General features: G+C 42.7%; 1 protein-coding gene across 11 annotated transcripts in view; it reads right to left on the reverse strand.

The window, feature by feature from the left end:
* Nucleotides 1-17,309, reverse strand: part of LOC117268171 (RNA binding protein fox-1 homolog 3-like) — a 462,203-nt gene that overhangs the window by 91,195 nt on the left and 353,699 nt on the right. Inside the window, exon 1 of one of the 11 annotated variants that reach the window (XM_033644390.2) lies at nt 3,519-3,926. The exons of the other annotated variants lie outside the window; for them this stretch is intronic. Within the exon in view, the coding sequence (XP_033500281.1) occupies nt 3,519-3,644 (126 nt within the window). The 5' untranslated portion in view covers nt 3,645-3,926. Of the gene's footprint in view, nt 1-3,518; nt 3,927-17,309 lie in introns of those variants that run through there. 11 annotated transcript variants of the gene reach the window in all.

Genomic DNA, 17,309 nt, shown 5'->3' on the forward strand with positions numbered 1-17,309 from the left:
AAAGGAAGGCAATTTTAGAAAACGGGAGATCTCGAGATAAGTCCGAGGCAAAGACAGAGAGAGAGATGTGACATGAAGACAATAACAACTGCTGCTTTTTCCTCTTTAGACATAAGTAACACCCTGCTTCCCACCCAACAGCATCGTCTTAGATAATAGAGTTACATTTACGAGCGTTGCCATATGCCCACCCAGTGCCTGGTAAATAGAAAATCCATGAGATGCCATGTTTTTATGGCTGTGAAGACAGCTACTAACTACCATGAGCAAACCTGAGCTACCCCGTCAGCTTCGGCATGTGCCATAAATATATTTATACTTAAATACGGGCCTACAGCAGTCAGCACTGCATCCCGTAAAAGCCTCACCACACTGTAATTCATAACTCCCTCAATATCCAGCGCCATAACTCATGAAATGAGCCACTACAATACAAATTGACGGTAGGAGAAAAGTGACATCATCCTGCGGAAGGATGAAGCCGGCACCCCATGTGGTGGAGAAACTCTCCCCCTGTCGAAGTGAGGGACAGCCCTTCAGCAGCGGTGTGATACTGCCACTTTTTTTGTAATCAGAAGCCCACAGTTCTCCCACCACACCGCAGGGAGTCTCTCCTTGTGTTAATGAAAACAAACATTTAGCCGGGATTTATATGCGCCGCAGCCGACTACAAAGAGCATCAAAGCAAACTGCCTGGGAACACACACCCAAACACTGCTGCACACAAATAAAGGCAAGGTATGCTTCACTAATCTTTTATGTAATAAACTCCTGTCTTCCTGTGATATCACGCGGCGCCATGTTCACACATAATAAGCAAAGCTGTTCCGAGCCCAACTTAATACAGTGTCTTATTTGAAATGCAAACAAACTGTGAGGCAGAGGCTATCACCTCAATCTATTCCCCTTCTGTTCTCTGGCTGTCATCTCACACGAGCCGACGCTGCAGCCCTGCACTGTGGCGAGGGGAGGAAGCAGGAGAGTGGTGGTGGTGGTGTGGTGGTGGAGGAGGGGAGGCGGGGGCAGCATCCTACGAAGGATGGGTGATGTGGGAGGAAAAGGGATGGTGGGGGGGGACGACGACGCTGGCCACAGTGTGATTCAGAGGGTTGTTTCCCCTCACAGCGCTGCAGGGTGAGGATTTACCGCAAAGGAGGAAAAAAAGAGAAAAGAACAAAAGCTGCTGAGACATTAAAGGGATTTGAAACAAAAAGGGATGTTTCATGAAAATAGCACACAGGAAGTTTCAATTTCAGCTCTGTCTTGGACTTTTAAAGAAACCTGGTGTGGACATAAACACGCACACGCACACACACACACACACACACACACACACACACACACAAATACACACGTGGCCAGGTACACACACACATACACAGACTCAAGAGGCTTACTGGCCATTCTGAGGATTTGGATGTAACAGGGATGTAGTGGAAGGTAAACCCACCTAAACTCAGTTTGCTTACATTTTGACTTGTGGAAAGGAGCTCTGGCAGGCAAACAGTGTGACATAAACATGTAAGATATAAAATATAGTTGTCATCAAAATACAAACTATTAAAATGTTATAAATTTGAAGTTGAAGGTACTAAAAGAAAAAAAAAACCTTTAGTTTCATTTTATCAGAAAATGATTAATCTGAAAATTTCACCAATAAACTCAGCAAGCCAATATTATTATTTTACTATGAGAATAAGAGTTAGTGGAGGTGGCCTTGGCTCCTCTACAGTGTGTGTTTTGGTGGCACCTGGTTGTCCACATGCCTGTCCCTGGCTGGCCGGCGGGGTGTGCCCGCTTTGGACAGATGGGTGGGAGGGGGTGAGGGCCATTACCATGATGGTGGGGGAGAGAGAGGGGAGGAAGATTCAAAATGAGAATGTTCCCATCACGAGCAGCACTCTCCGTTATTTCCCCTCAATCACTGCAGTAACACACACTGTTTACTGCAACTCATGCAGCTGGTAGTAAAAACTGAATTGGACGCTCGACCCCCCTCCCCCCCTCTCCCCCTCCCCCCCCTCCTCACCCCATCATCCAGCCCCCATCATCCCATCACTAACAGCACTCCCATCCCCAACTTGCTGAATTAAAACATGTGAATAATTCAGCAGATAGACAGGCACACAGGCTCCTAAGTGTCACCTTGTTGTTGATTTTTTTTTTTCACCTCCTTTCAGAAAATTGCAGTCTTCAGGTTTCACAAAACAAGGGGATCCGTGACTGAATCAATTTCCAAAGGAGGACAGAAAAAAAATAAATAAATAAAAGGGAAAATCAATGTTAATTTGCAGAGATATATAATTATTCAAAGTGTTGTCACTTGGTGGTGATCACCATTAGACAAATGAAGGGGTGTGAGAGAGACTGAGGAGCTCGCTGTGGCCTTCGGATAAATTGAGACAATGCTCGATATGAAAGAAGTTTTTGTGTAATTTCAGTCTGAATGCAGTGTGTTTGTTGAGCAAATTTGTGGATTTGCTTTTATCTTTAACAGCAGCTTTTCACCAAGTAAAAACATCCTAAGAATCAAAGGGACGTGAGGGTTAAATAACAGTGATAAGTCGAGATAAGACGACTAAGAAATTGAAATTCCTCACTTAATATTTCAGGGACAGTTTTTGTTTCCACATCATACAACTAAAAGCTGAGTACACATATATACAGATATACAAACAATGTAAAATCATGTAATTATTATTAATCCATAAGGCGTCACAGATTTAACTTTTAGATTTTAAGGGCTGAAATTTAAAAATATAAATATGTTTTCTTTAATCACCTGGAATCGGTTTTCTTTTTTATATTGAGCTGATCCAGGTTGGGGTCAGTTTAGGTGACACACTCAGAATTTGGGCAGCACTCAGGTACACACTGAAGATAAATGATTTTCTTCATAATTCCAAACAGACAGCTAGGGGAAAAAGTTGACATCCTTGTGCGTTTAAAACAGTCTAGCGAAAGCAATTTCTTCAGAATCGTTCACTTGAAAAACTGTAAAGCACCCTTATCTCTGTGGCAGAGAAGTGGTGGGAACTGTGGGAACAACAAACTGACCAAAACACTTCCAAGCACAATGAGTCATGAAGCGAGTGATGTACACAAACACTGCCTGGCCCAGCGTCACAGCAACCGCTAATTCACTGTTTTATTTCACTCAAATAAAAAAAAAAAGGGGGGGGGGGGGGGGGGGGGCGAGAGGAGATGAAGAACAGGATGGTTGAGAGGATAAATAAAATTAAAGAGGCGCCCCCCTTCCTCCCTCCTCCTCATCCTCCCCTTCAACTCCTGTCCTCCTTATTTTCCCACAAACACAGGGTGAGGGTCAAGGGTTAGGGGGGTGAAAGTACTCAGGGTAACAACACAAAAGCGAGCGAGATGCTATCACGTGCCGCCGAGGAGCGCACGGAGGAACGAAAAGGCACGGACGGAGAGCGAGTGAGAGGAGGAGGAGGAGGAGAGAGAGAGCAGGGGAAGAAAGAGGAGAGCGACGGAAAGCGAGCTTCATTCAGTCTTACCTCGGGCAGGTAGAGGAAGGCAGGGGGACACTGGAGCGAGTGTGGTAGCATCCCGGAGCCGGAGAGCAGCAGGCAGCCGGAGTTGGCCATGGAGCTCAGCGTGGGGTGACGGGACGCTTTGCGCATTTAGCAGGGAGATCCTTTCGCTCTACTCTTTCTTCCTCTCTCTCTCTGTCTCTCTCTCTGGCTCGCTTGCTCACTCTGTCTCCTCGGATCACTTCCTTTCTTCTGCCTCCTCCTGCCTTTTAAATTTCCCTTTTGCTGGCTTTTGTGCCTCTATTGAAGATGTAGCAGGGAGGCGAGCGGGACGCAGACAATGTGCATGTTCCACCTTTATCACTATTGCGCTCTCTCTCTCTCTCTCTCTCTCTCTCTCTAGGTCTCTCCCCCCCTCTCTCTCACTCACTATCCCTGGCGCGACTCTGTTTACTTTGAGCGCGATAAAAGCCAACATAAGCATTCAGACACAGAAGGGGAGGTTCTGTGCAAGGCGAGGAGGAGGAGGAGGAGGAGGAGGAGGGGTTGTAGAGCCGGCAGGGGGTTGGGTAGGTTAGGGTGGGGTTATAAAAGTGGTGGTGGTGGTAGCATTGAGGGAGGGGTGGTGGTGGTGGTGGTGGTGTTTGGGGGGGGGGGGTTACTGATGAAGTCCCCGATGGATTCATACATCAAACGGGGCTGGCTGAATAACAGAGGGGATGTGAATGACATTAGAACAGCTGATCCTGGGCATTAGCACCTCGTGGGACACTGCATGCTGCCTTTTAATTGCGGCCCCCCCACACCGCAAAACACACACATAAACACACACCCCCTTGGTGGCCGGCACCACCTCCCTCTCCTCCCCCTGTGTGTGTGTGTATGCGCTCAAGGACACATACTGTACAGCATGTATAGCAGACATATCTGTAGAGCCGGGGGAAAACGCATTAAAACAAAAACAGGCTGTTATTAGGGCCGGTTGTGACATCCTTCTTCATCTGCTCGTGCATCTCCCGAGCTGTTAATATGCATCCAGCCAAGCATGTACTGTAGAGCACGCTAAACAGTACACGCAAAACAACTCGGGGCTTCCTTTAAAATGGATCTTTTTGATTAATTCTGTTTGATACGGCTTTAAAAGAAGCAGACAAAGAGAATGCACAAGATGGATTTGTTACATCACAGGCGCCAGTTGGCTATGGAAACTCCATTACCTTAAAGATGGAGAAAATGCAAGAAATCTATCTTTAAGCTTACCCAACAACCCAAGCGTCAAAACCTTGATGCCTCAGCAGAGATTGGTGGAGTACGGCCCATCGCCAGGGTACGACAAGGTGTCTTGATCTTATAATTCCTCTTAATACAATCAAGTCAAGACAATCTATATTTACAAAGCCCGAAGTCACAAGTTTGCCTCTAAAGGCTTTACAATCTCTCTGACATACAACTATCTTTAGATCCTTGAGCATGATGCTATCACATGCCACCAAGGAGCACCCGCAGGAATTAAAGGGATGGCTATAGAGTGATTGAGAGTGTGTCCAACTCAGTTCTTACAAGATGATTTCTATCTTTTGGGTGGCTTATTCTCAGCCATTCAAAAAAGGTCTAGTGCCGTGATGGCTGTTTCCCCGGCTGGAAAAAAGACAACTAAGACAATCAGAGCTCTTTAGGCAGGATTAAGAAGAAGGATGTTATCTGCCTGCGCCAGAGCCAGAATAATGGCAACAGAAAAATTGCCTCAAAAAAGGCGACAAGCATGGATGAGATTGATGCAGCTGTACAGTTTGTTGGAAATCAACGCAAGGCTTAAACGTGTTACTGCAGGTTGGATGTAAGCGGACGAGGTTAGTTCAGAAACATTTGTGTTGCTGTTTTTTTTATAGTATTGTGGTATATGTATTTTAAGTTTTTTTTTTCTTTTCATATCTGCTGCCTGTAAAACATTGGGTTAACCAATTAGCTTGCTTCATGCTCAGGTCTGCACTACATGTTGTTGGTCTTCTCCTGTGTTAACATCCTTCTCTAAGAAGATCCACAACTTTTACGTGTGTGGACCATATTTAAAGCAATACAGAAGTGACAAGTCATCATCAAATCATCTTATTTTTTTCACTTGGTTCATTTCCATGGACCCTAATTTTCCACTAATAATAAGAACAATAGCCCTAGCAGAATAAAAATGCCTCACGCAACTACTTCAATCAGACGAGACCGGGCCGATAGGAAGAATTTTTCAATTGGAATGAGAGTGGTGGTGTAAACCTTTGATAATCCATTCAATAATAAAGTATTAGCACCTAATAATCACGTAAACGAAGCCCACTGTTTCTCTCTGGTTGGAATTAATAAAGTTTCTCTGTACGTTTTTCCCACATGGGGGTAACATTAGGTCACATAGGGGGTGGATGCACTACCAGCTGTTTCTACACACCTCCCTCTGCTGATTTTGACAACCACTCATAAATCTAAAACAATATTTAGCACTCTGCTAGTGCTATGTTCTGATGTGAGTGCTGGACATAAAACAACCTGGGTTACACTTATTATCACTTACTCAAAATTCTATTAACAGTCTGAACCACTTCCTCCCCTTTCATACTTTATTTATTAGATGAATTAAATGTTCTCAACAAAGTTGAAAGAAAAACTTCTTCTGTTATATTTCTGGCAGATTAGACACTTCACAGCAGGTGGAACCACTCTGCACAAGTCATAAAGTTATTTTCTGATGCTTTGGGGCATGTAAACACACATCCTCTGGGATCACTTTATTTTGCATCCATGCAAACAATTAAGTTGGAATCTCTAATCATAATGATTTCAATTGGGTTGAAGAAATATCCATGTAACTGCAGCTACTGACATTAAAAAAAAGGAACTGCTCCTATAGTAAACGCTAACACAGATCCTTTGTCCACTATAAATGATGCAGGCTGGACGGGTACACGTACTTTAGGGGTTACTGAAATATTTTCTGTGCTCCTGTCTTTCTGCAAGTACATCACCTGAAGCCTCACCTTCTAACTTTGGTGCTTTGGCCACAGCGGCAGTAATAATGGGGTCCTGCTGTGGGAGACACAACATGACCACAGAGGAGAATTACCTCGCTCTGGGACACTCCCTCTGCAGATTAAACAATTCCAAGCAAGCAGCAGGGGGACAGCTGACCCGTAATTACACATTCATACTTGTATTTCATGAACTCTACTGAAAAACCCCCCGAAAACATCAGTAACTCAAATAAATTCTCACCTCCATTAGCAGCGCTCCTTATTGCCTGTATGAGGTTTTATTTCTGCATAATTGGCCTGATTGTTTGATGCAAAGATCAGTCATCACAGATATTTGACGTGGTTTAGGCTGAACGGTTTGGCATTGCCTGCTAAAGACGGGGATCCATTTCGCTGTCTTTCCTCTATGTGTTTTTCTGTCTCTCGCTCTTTTGCTCTCTTTTTTTTCACTCTTTCTGTCTGTCTGTCTCACCCAGTTAATAATTCAAATGAGCACTGCCAGATCACTCCCTTCAAAGGGAGTTGCTGGAATGTTCTCAACGGTGCCTTTTCTTTTTGTCATGTGAAATCAAAGCCCTCAAACGTGGTAGAGATATCCTCAGTTAACTCCCCACACGGCTGTTCTGCCAATTAAAGAAAGATCAACAACCGCTGCGAACGGCTCACAGTTGATCACCAAAAGAAAAAAAAAAGTGATCTTAATGATTATCATCCTCATCATCATTTTTGTCGCTGTCGCCCTTTGTCTTCCTCTGTTTCTTCCTCACAGCGCAATCACCACATCACTGTGGCAGCCCTGTAATAATCAGCATAATCATTATTACCACAATCACCATCATCATCACTGGCACTGTCAACTCTGTCATGTCTGTCTCCTGAGCCTGTGTTGCTGGCCTGTTATAGAACAGGATTTACCCTCCGAGGATTTACAGAGTCGGCATGTGTGTGGATTTGTGCAGGTGTGTATGCGTTTTGTGTTGAGTCCCGACTCTGAGATTCAGCTGATTTGAAGCATTACAAGATTTTAAATCCGGTTTTAATCTCCTCTCAGAAACATCCACCAACATCCATCCTTGTATACGAGACACAGCTTTGGCGTGACAGAAGATATAGAGTGGTTTGTCTTCGGAGCCAGTGTTATTTTAATGTGCTCCTCAAAAAAAAAAAAAAAAAAGGTTGAAAGCAGCAGTTCTTGCAGTAAAAAGCCATCACATGCACTGGGAGCTCAGTCAGCAATAATCAAAGGCAATACAAGCGGAGACTAATGGGGCCCAAACGATTGGCGGCGCATTCCTGTTCTCCACTGTTTATCGTATGACCGCTGATCAATACGGTCCACTCGCACTAATCTTCATAAGAGATGACTGTTTATTTCCCTTAACTCCCATCACTCTGACAGGGGAGGAAGAAGTACCCAGATCCTTTACTTAAGGAAGAGGAGCAATAACACAGTGTAAAATAATCCATTAAAGTGCTGCATTCAAAACATTCGTTATGTATAAGAGTGAGAGTATTGTCAGCAAAATGTATTGAAGTATCAAGTGTAAACTACAAATTAGGGACGCACAATCTGAATTTTTTTCAGGTTATACCAATAACCGATAATAACCTACTTCTCATGGCCGATACAGATAACTGATAATTTCAAATTTTTGTATTTTAAAAAGAAGTTCATAACATGCAGTTTATGCACACCTGAGGGTAAGAACGGGTACGATGTAGTGAGCAAAGGTAGGTGATTTACTATTCTATAGCTGTGACCTAACCAAATGTAACTGGCATCACTATTGTTAACATAACAAAAAAACAAAAACAGTTCTGACCCTCCAAATGTTCATTTATTGCTTTTAAAAAAGCACATCAAAAAAATCCCTCAAACATACTTTTTTTTTTTTTTGTTTGGCCTAGGATTTCAAATTAAATGCTTCGACATGATCTGTCAAATCAGAAATGTCAACATGTTACACACAAGTAATTTGAAGGGTTTTGTTTCCCATGCATTTATTTATTTTTAACGGTCTGCTACAAAATCAATGACTTGCCAAATTTTGATTTTCCTTATTTTCTACCAGTTAAAACGGGTAAACTGTGTTTTATTCTTGAGCTGCTCGCAGCGTAGTAATTTGCTTAGCCCCTCCTTGATCCGCTCTCTTCCCCTCTGTTTATCATGAGACAGTTGCGCATGCCGCATATAGACAGTGATAGGGTTAACTGTTAGCATCACACCGCTAACGTTACCCAACAATCAATAATTGGTTTAATGACAGAGTCAAGCCGTTTTTGTGTTGCAGTGGTTTGTTGGTACGGTTTAACAGCTCAATATTAGATGTCAGCCACTGCTACTGTGTTAACTCGAGCTAACCAGGCAGAGGTTGAACAGACCGGGAAGTTAGCATGCTGCGTTTCTTCCGCTCTGTAGTTAGCATGCTGCGTTTCTTCCACTTTGTAGTTAGCATGCTGCATTTCTTCTTCATCTTCTTCTTCTTCTTCTCTGTGTTTATATGTGTTGTACATGCTTTCCCAGGTAAGTCAATTTAAGCAATTTGGCTTTGTTTTATCAGCTCTATTTATCAGCTATATAATTTGGGAATAATAAGTAAAAATATAAATTTCTCATTACAGGCCAATAATCTAACAGCCCAAATATATATTGTGCATCTCTTGTATAAATGATGTAGAGTGTGATCAGGATTGTAATGTTGTGGTTGGTTGAGGTCCCTACAAATTTTGACGTTATACACAGTTGGGGATTTTATGTATAAATACCACATTTTGTAAAATGATCATTTATTTTGTACATAAAATTTTAAACTGCAAAGTAATTCACCTTTGGACTCAGCACATCTGAGATTCTCACAGTTTGCCTAAAATATTGAAACATTATCATCAGCTCAATGTTACTGTTTTCACTGACATGTTTATCTTCTGTTATCATTTACCGTGTTTTTAAAAATTCAGAGGCTTAAAAGATTTTAATCAACTGCTCAATAAATTTTCTGTGAATTTTATTTCCCAAAGTCTATGTCAAATGCTCTCTTCACACAGCCAGGAATTAAGTTCAGGTGAGGAAATACATAATCCATCATTATTTTAAATGTGCTTATTTCCCAGAAGTACAGAAATTGAAATATACTCTAAAACTGAATCCAAAATTAATGAAATCAGTCGATGAAATACCCAAATGTGTGTTGGTTTTTTAATACCTGAATGTAAAGTACCCCTGGGTCGCTAAACTTGCTAAAAATCCTGAGAACATGACCTTGGTGTCCTCACTTGTAGTTATGGACCTGGTTGATTTCAATTAATTAGTAACTACAGTTGTCAGATAAATATATTGGAGTAAAAAGTTCAGTGTTTCCTTCTGAAATGTAGTGGAATAGAGGCAGGAAGTAGCAGAAGTTGGGAATATTCAAGTAAAACCAAGTACTTCAAGATGGAAGAGTACACTGCACTTGGACACAGGACACATGAACACAGCTCCCCCATTAGGAGGACCAACAGTCTGAGCAACTCAAATGTCAGAATGGGGATTATGCAATATTATGCACCGACCCAAACTATGTTAATATGTATGAAAGTAAATATGGAACCCTGTCATATTCTCCATTAGTAACAGTGTGGAGTATAATTAGTCCATCTGAGCCACTGATGTGATCAGTCGAGTTGTAGGAGAGAGTGTGGAGTCCAAAGGGGAGCTGCACCCACCCCACTGGACATACAACCAAGACCTCTGGAGACACACTCTGAAGAAAACAAAGCAGCAGTGTTGGTGCTGGTGGATTTTGTTGAGAAACGGCGAGGCCTTTAGAGGGGCACCCTTGAAGTGCCCCTCTGACAGCCTTCCTCATTATCTGGCATCTCCAGAGTGCCAGCCAACCCTGCTGAAGAAGAGGGGGCACGAGGACGCCTCGATCAGCCGGCCCCGGGGGTGCTCAGAGAGGGGAGGGTTGTGCTCTTGCTAAAGGTCCACTGATTATATCTCAGGCCCAGAGCTTCAGGGATTCCCACTAATTAAAGGTTGTGTCATATCTGTTAGAGATAACAAACCTATGTAGCTCATCATTTTTTTATTTTATTTTTTTAAATCAGGGAGTCCATTTTACAGACTTCCCTCCTCCCCGCCGATATCTGCGTTCTCCGGCATCATGTCAGGTTGCAGGCTTGGTCTGTATTCAAGGCTGACCAGCTTTCTGCACCCAGAGGAAAGGGTTCCTGTTTAACCTGCCCTCACCCATCTCAGCGTGCCAGCGGTGTTGTGGAGGCATCAGGGATCCTTTGTCTGGAGGCATAATTAAAGCTCTCGTTCATTATTTCTTCACTTTGAGCGCAGATCTGAGTAATTAGGAGGCAGTGCCACAGGGGGGGAGGGGGGTGGAGCTCATATGGAAGCATATACACAGAGAAAGAAAAACACAAAACTACACATGCCTGCACTCATACAAACCAGAAGACAGTGCGCCTGTACACACGCCCAGGAAAAAAAGCACTTGTTCAATCTCAGCACCAAATGAGCTGCATTCATCTCCCACCTATCTTTGGATGCCAATATCTGGCTCCGAGTGAAGTATGCTTTTTCTTCCCTCAAAGCTGTCATGTACTAATGCATTGATTAAAAATTTTGATTAAATGGACAGTTAAGGGAGGAACTGCAAGAGTGATCTGTGATCCATGCCTCAATTGGACGCTGGGATAGGATGTGAGGGCCCTGGCTTTTGCTGCGCTTGGAGCTGAGGCACTTGCTTCTCTAATGGATTTTGAAACAGAGCTTGGCTTTTATATGGTGTCATTCATCCTCATATGTTTTCGCCTGCCGCGTCTCACAATCACTGCTTCTTTATGGCAAACTAATGCACCGGGTGCTAAGATCAGCAGGTTGGCTACAGCCATCGCTCATAGAGCTCCGGCCAGATATTAGAACGTTTCGAAAAGCTTCCACCGGAGGAGGCAGAGCAGAAACCGAGAGGTACTGACTCTGCCTCCCACACCGTCATACATCAACTGTCCACACCACGACGTCTACACCCAAAACACACATACACACACTGAGCCACTGTTCCTTCTGCTGCTTTGACGAGGAAGGAAAGGAGGGGGGTGATGGAGCTTTATGGCTGCGGACAGTCAACGTCAATACATGGAGCGTTTTACCACCCTCTTATCCAAAGGTCTAGTTTGCTCGTGGCTACAAAGCGCTGAGGCCAGGGTGTATGCGATAGTCGTAGGAGGTGGGTAGAAGACAGGGAAAGGTTTAGTCTAGGCATGGTGGGAGACAACCAACGGGGGCGATGGCTCATGCCCTGTTAGCCCTCTAGGGCAACAGAGGCTATGATAGAAAGAGAGCTGACAGGGCAGAGGGACGGCCAAGCATGGAAATCACATCAGATCAATGATGAAAAATTCAGTGACGGCAAGAGTCGCTCTTGGGGACGATGTCACATGGAGCATGTAAGCGTGTGACTACTGAATGTACATAGAGAGGCTAATGTGTCAGCCAGCAAACATGCATTCGCCCATTTTGTCTTCCGGGGTTGGAGCGCTTGGTTAGAAATGAGTCTAATAGCAGGCAGGAAATGAATATATGAGAGTCAAAAAGGCATGTTTGTAGAGCTATACTTGCATATGTATACATCTGTTGGTATTTATAATTACAAGTTTGTCTCTGGGGCTTTACAATCTGTAATACTTAGATAGTCATCCTCCATCCCTAAACCCTCCGTTACCCCCCGAATATCCTTTACCAAGAAAAAAACAGTAGCAAAGCAACAGAGGGTTTTCTCGCAACTACATATCAATATCATCCATGTGAATCATTGCTCTTGTGCTTCAAACCACCACCACATACAGTAGTCTACCAATACAGGTAAACAAAATGTGACATAAAAAATTGGGTTATAAGCCACGTCTAGGATATAATTTCTACTGAAGAGTAGGTAATGGGAAACTGTTGAGAAGTAGATGAATACCTGGTTGGTCACAGAATACGCAACTAAAAACTTTGAAGAGTTTTAACTAAACTCTCTCATGACTTTTCCACAGACATGATCCTTTGTGGCCTTAGCCAAAAAACAAACATTCCTGTCTGATTTTTTTATCTATAAACTATTTTTTCGAAATGTAGCATTTGATGATACATGTTGATATTTTTTGTACCATAGAGGATTTTATCGATGTTGTCCATTCCGAAGTATTGGGTGTACATTTCTTCAGATGTGTTGGTTCTCTAACTTAAACCTCATCCTTATTCTAGCCTTAACTGTACTCTACACCAAGTCCAAACCATAAACTGAATCTGAATCCTGCCATATAACTTCACTTTGGAGCACTGTTTTTTTTTTTTTTTTTTTAAATAACCCAGAAGTGCGAGAACACACACGTGCACACCCAAGCAGTACTATAATTATGGTAAATTACCAACCAATAAGTCAGGCCAGTGTTCTCAAATCCAATCGTCTGGGTCCACAGTACTGCTGCTTTTCTCTTCTGCCACCTTGTTGATTGCATTCACCTGTTGTCCTGGGCTGAAATCAGTCCCTGATTCAACAGCTAGAGAGGATACTACCTGGCAGCAGTGGAAACCAGCATTGCTCTGGACTCATGAGGACTGAGTGTGAAGATACCTGACAGGATGTGCTGCTTGACGAGCACATTACACATATCAGTTGTTCGTAGCCAAAATGTCCCACAATTTAAATCCATCCAAAGCAATCATTCTCAAAATCTACCATCCTTGTGCATTTCAGAATTCATTGACGTTCTTCTTCTAAAAAAAAAAGGCAACCTTAACCATAATGGCTGCAGCCCAAAGCGAAGTCAATTACATAGATTGGTGTGGTGACATAAAGTGTATTCCATTTGGGAGCAGATTGGTCATGCCCAGTAATGTTCCCTTCCAGCAGGCATACCTTTGACCATTACTCTAAACAGGCAGTTGGGGAACCAGAGACCTATTTCCCACAACTGTGAATGCTGGTGTGTCTCCCAGAGGGGTCAGGGGTTCACGCTGCAGCTACCATGCTTATATGCTCATATTTAGCAGCGGCAAGTGAGAAATGGTACATCAATACTGCCAGACGCACAGGGCCACAGCGGCCTCCAGCACACACATATCATATCAGAATGGAGCGTCACAAACCACAGCCAGGCCGGGAGGTGTCAGGAAATGTGTGGATATATGTGTGTCTATATGACTATCAGCATCTAAAACACCTCGACAACTTATGTTGAATGTGTATTTGTTCGATTTTAAACATTCTTGGTGTATTTACAGTGTTACCTTAGTGTAAAAACCAATGAATGGTATCATCGTGGACGATTGGTAGCCTCAAATTGAAGCCGTTATCTCATGTTTCTCCAACTTAAGATCACATTTCCCACAAACCACACCACTTCCTGTCAACAGATGGATAATACCATTTACCACCTTCCCTTCTACTGCATTTGTATTATTTTTGACCTAACAGATGTGAGTACACACATTGGAAGTGACAGTCAACATATCGATTCATTGTTTTAGTCTTTTATCAAGCAAAAATGCCAAACATTCTTTGGTTCCAGCATCATATGTTGAATATTTTGGGGTTCTGGACCGCTGGTGTATCCGATTTTGATGTTATCAGCCCATTAAATGGCTATTATCTATTTCTTAACCTCACTGTTGAGTTAAAGGGGGACTGCCACACCTACTATTAGGTTCACAGGCTATTAGTGCAATAAATAGCCGTTACCATGTCAAATGTTGTAATATAATTGCAGTTTTGTTAAGTCTCACTTCCATTTTTGCTAGGTTTAGGCTACAAAACTACGTGGTTAGGTTTTGAAAAAACCTATCATGGTACCTCGGTTAAAACAAACTCAAAAACAAAATTCTGGTTAAAACAACTCAACGGATCATTAAGGCCACAAGAGGCTGCTACCCAACAGTACGCATACGCATAACTATGATTCTTAAAACCAATGATAACTGCCATTTAATGGACTGATAACTGCTGAACTGGTTGGTTGGTTGGTTGGATAAAAAAAAAAAAAAGAAATTTGAAGGCCCTGGTAACTTACTATTGGCATTTTTCACAGCTTCTTCACATTTTAAATATTGAACAATTGATCAGTTACTAAAAAAAAATAAAAAAATCAACAGATTAATTAATGAGCACAAAAACGATGCATAGATCCAGCCCTAATCTTTCACTCCTGACATCTGCAGTCAACAGAAACTCTAAAAGTAGCTCGACATCAATCAATCATATCTAATCAATTCAGCATATCTGCACTAGAGGCTCACAGTGTAAGATGTAATGAAATTAGAATTCAATACAAATAAAATGGCAGACATACTATCTTAAACCATCAGGAAATGGAAGAGCACTGGGACATGCAACACACGTAACAATTTTGATAAGGATTTTAAAAATGATCCAGATTCCGACACTCATGGCATACATACATTGATTGGGTGAAAGCTATGTTTTGAACTGATTTCAGTAATATATGGTTAGTTTAAGAGCTCATTAAGGTCTTGCCCTCAGCTCCATCTCTAACCTTTTAACCCCTTTTGAGTTTAACACCAGGCTAAAGATCAAAAGTGATCCAGCTTTTCCATTGGGGTCTGGAGGCTGTGGTCAACTCAGTGCCTTCCTCTGAATCGCCTCTCCTTCCTCGCAACAGGCCATTTCATAAGCCTGAATGTGTTATGGAGGAGATTTTTTTCTACCAGTGTCTTTTTTTGTTACAGAGCCTGTTTGGTAAGCGCCTGTGTTTTGAGAAGTGCTACTTAAATAGAGGCTCTAAATATAAAGTTTGTGTGGGTGTGTGCCTCTGTCCCAGTCCCAATGTCTTTCCCCTTAGTGTTTGGTGTGTCTCTGGCTGTGGATGTTTTTTTGTGCAAACACCTGCCAGGCTATAAAACCTTCCTGTGCAGCATGAAGTGCCCGCAGCCTCCGCTGTTGTTACCTAAGATCCAACCCTGCCCTCTGACCACATCACCAGCAGCACACAACAACAACCCCGCCACCTCCTGCATTCTTCCCATTCCACCGCCATCAAAACGTAGCTATGGGGACTCTCGCACTGTTACAGATTTTCCACGGACATCTGCCCCGAAACGATGGCTGCTCGAAGAGAAAGGGTTTAAGAAATTCTGCCCAAAGGAGGTGGAAGAAATGTGAGCGTAATATCTCTGAGTGGGAGTCATGAATGTAATATTATACTGAACCCAAATGCTGCGATCCCTGCTCAATATTTTACAAGATGTCTGGTTTTAATGCCACCCTGTTGAGGGCATAATATCGATGGTACCAATGGAAAATGTTAAAGTGTCAAACTCTGTGAGGCGCATATCTGTGAGAAAGAAAATTACAAACATACATATATACACGTGAAGGTGTCACATAGGTAAATGTTCAAGCACAGCACCCTTGGCGAGAGGGATTGTTTTTTCTGGTCATGCGTGTCCGTTGTGATCAGTCATGCTCATGTTGCTGTATTACTTCCTGTGATGCTCGCTCGCTCTTTCCCTAATGCTTCTTTTTCTCCAGTCTCTAAATGCTATCTGTCAGTAGGTGTTGCAGGACTGATAGAGGCTCGTCTGTTGCCTTTCTCATTACAGCGGGGGAGACAAAACCCGGCAAGCGCAGTAACCTTTCATGGAGACAGAGGGAGGGAGGCATCCACACAGAGCCAGCACCTCCGTCTACTTGACATAACCCTATTACCGCTTCCTTAATTTGTCCCGCCGTGACAACTCGCAGCCAAAGAAACGGTTAAAAGAATGAGTGAACAAAAGCTGCATTGCATTATGGGGGGTGGAGGAGGGAGGGAGGGAGTTGTTGAGGGTGGAAGACAATGGGGAGGCAGAGCTGATGCATCAGCCATATTGGATCATTTCTAAAACGCAACACATTATCCGGAGGTGGGCCCCAGTATACTCCACTTAACTTATCGCTTCCTGTCTCCACTCAAAGGGCTCCTTTTTTTAAAAAAAAAATCTTGTTGTTCATTAGTTAACTTTTTGTTTCAAATTTCTCTCTCAGTCTGCGGTGTGCAAGCTTTAAAAGGCAGCAGGCTGATCAACATAATCAAAAGAGTTTTCCGGCAGTTTACATGAGCAAAATTTCAAAAAGCTCAGAAACGGTGATAATGTTTTATTCTGTTTGGCCTTGTTTTCCTTTCGTGGACGTCTACTTTTGTTAAATGTAATAATGTTTCTTCCCTCATTTAATATTTACAAACACCAAGGTTCTAAAGAAACCTTCAGCGCTTCTTCTTTGTTTCCTAAATCTGTTTGTACAAAATATGATCAAAGCTGCACGCAGACAGAGTGTACCTCAACATGAAAATGACAACGTCTCAAAAATAACTAAATGACTGGCAAAATGAGTAACAGCTTCAAAATGGCTGATAATAAGAGCCGCTGAAGTGTGAGCTCAGTGAAAGTGCCAGACACTCAGACAAATGTGACACTAAATCCTGCATTTGGCACATCCTAAGTAAACAAAAGTGTTGATAAAAGGAAGCCAAAGCAATCTTCTTTTGTGCGCAAAATTCACAAAAAAAAAAAAAAAAAAGTGTTTTCTTTTTGTGTGGCAGCCCCACGTTTCAGCTCAGGCACCTCACCAGGAGAGTCTCAACTGTAAGACAGTCACGGCTCTCTGTAATCACACGCACAACTGGTTTCAACTAATAAACTGTGACCTCTCAAATGTCCATGGTGATAATCTACATCACAAAGTGATCTAACAAAAGACTGAATTAAGGTTTTGTTTTGTTTTTGTGACAGCCAAACAATGCAAAAAAATGCGAAATAGTT

This window comes from Epinephelus lanceolatus, chromosome 18 (genome assembly GCF_041903045.1).
Source record: "Epinephelus lanceolatus isolate andai-2023 chromosome 18, ASM4190304v1, whole genome shotgun sequence".
Taxonomy (NCBI): Eukaryota; Metazoa; Chordata; class Actinopteri; order Perciformes; family Serranidae; genus Epinephelus; species Epinephelus lanceolatus.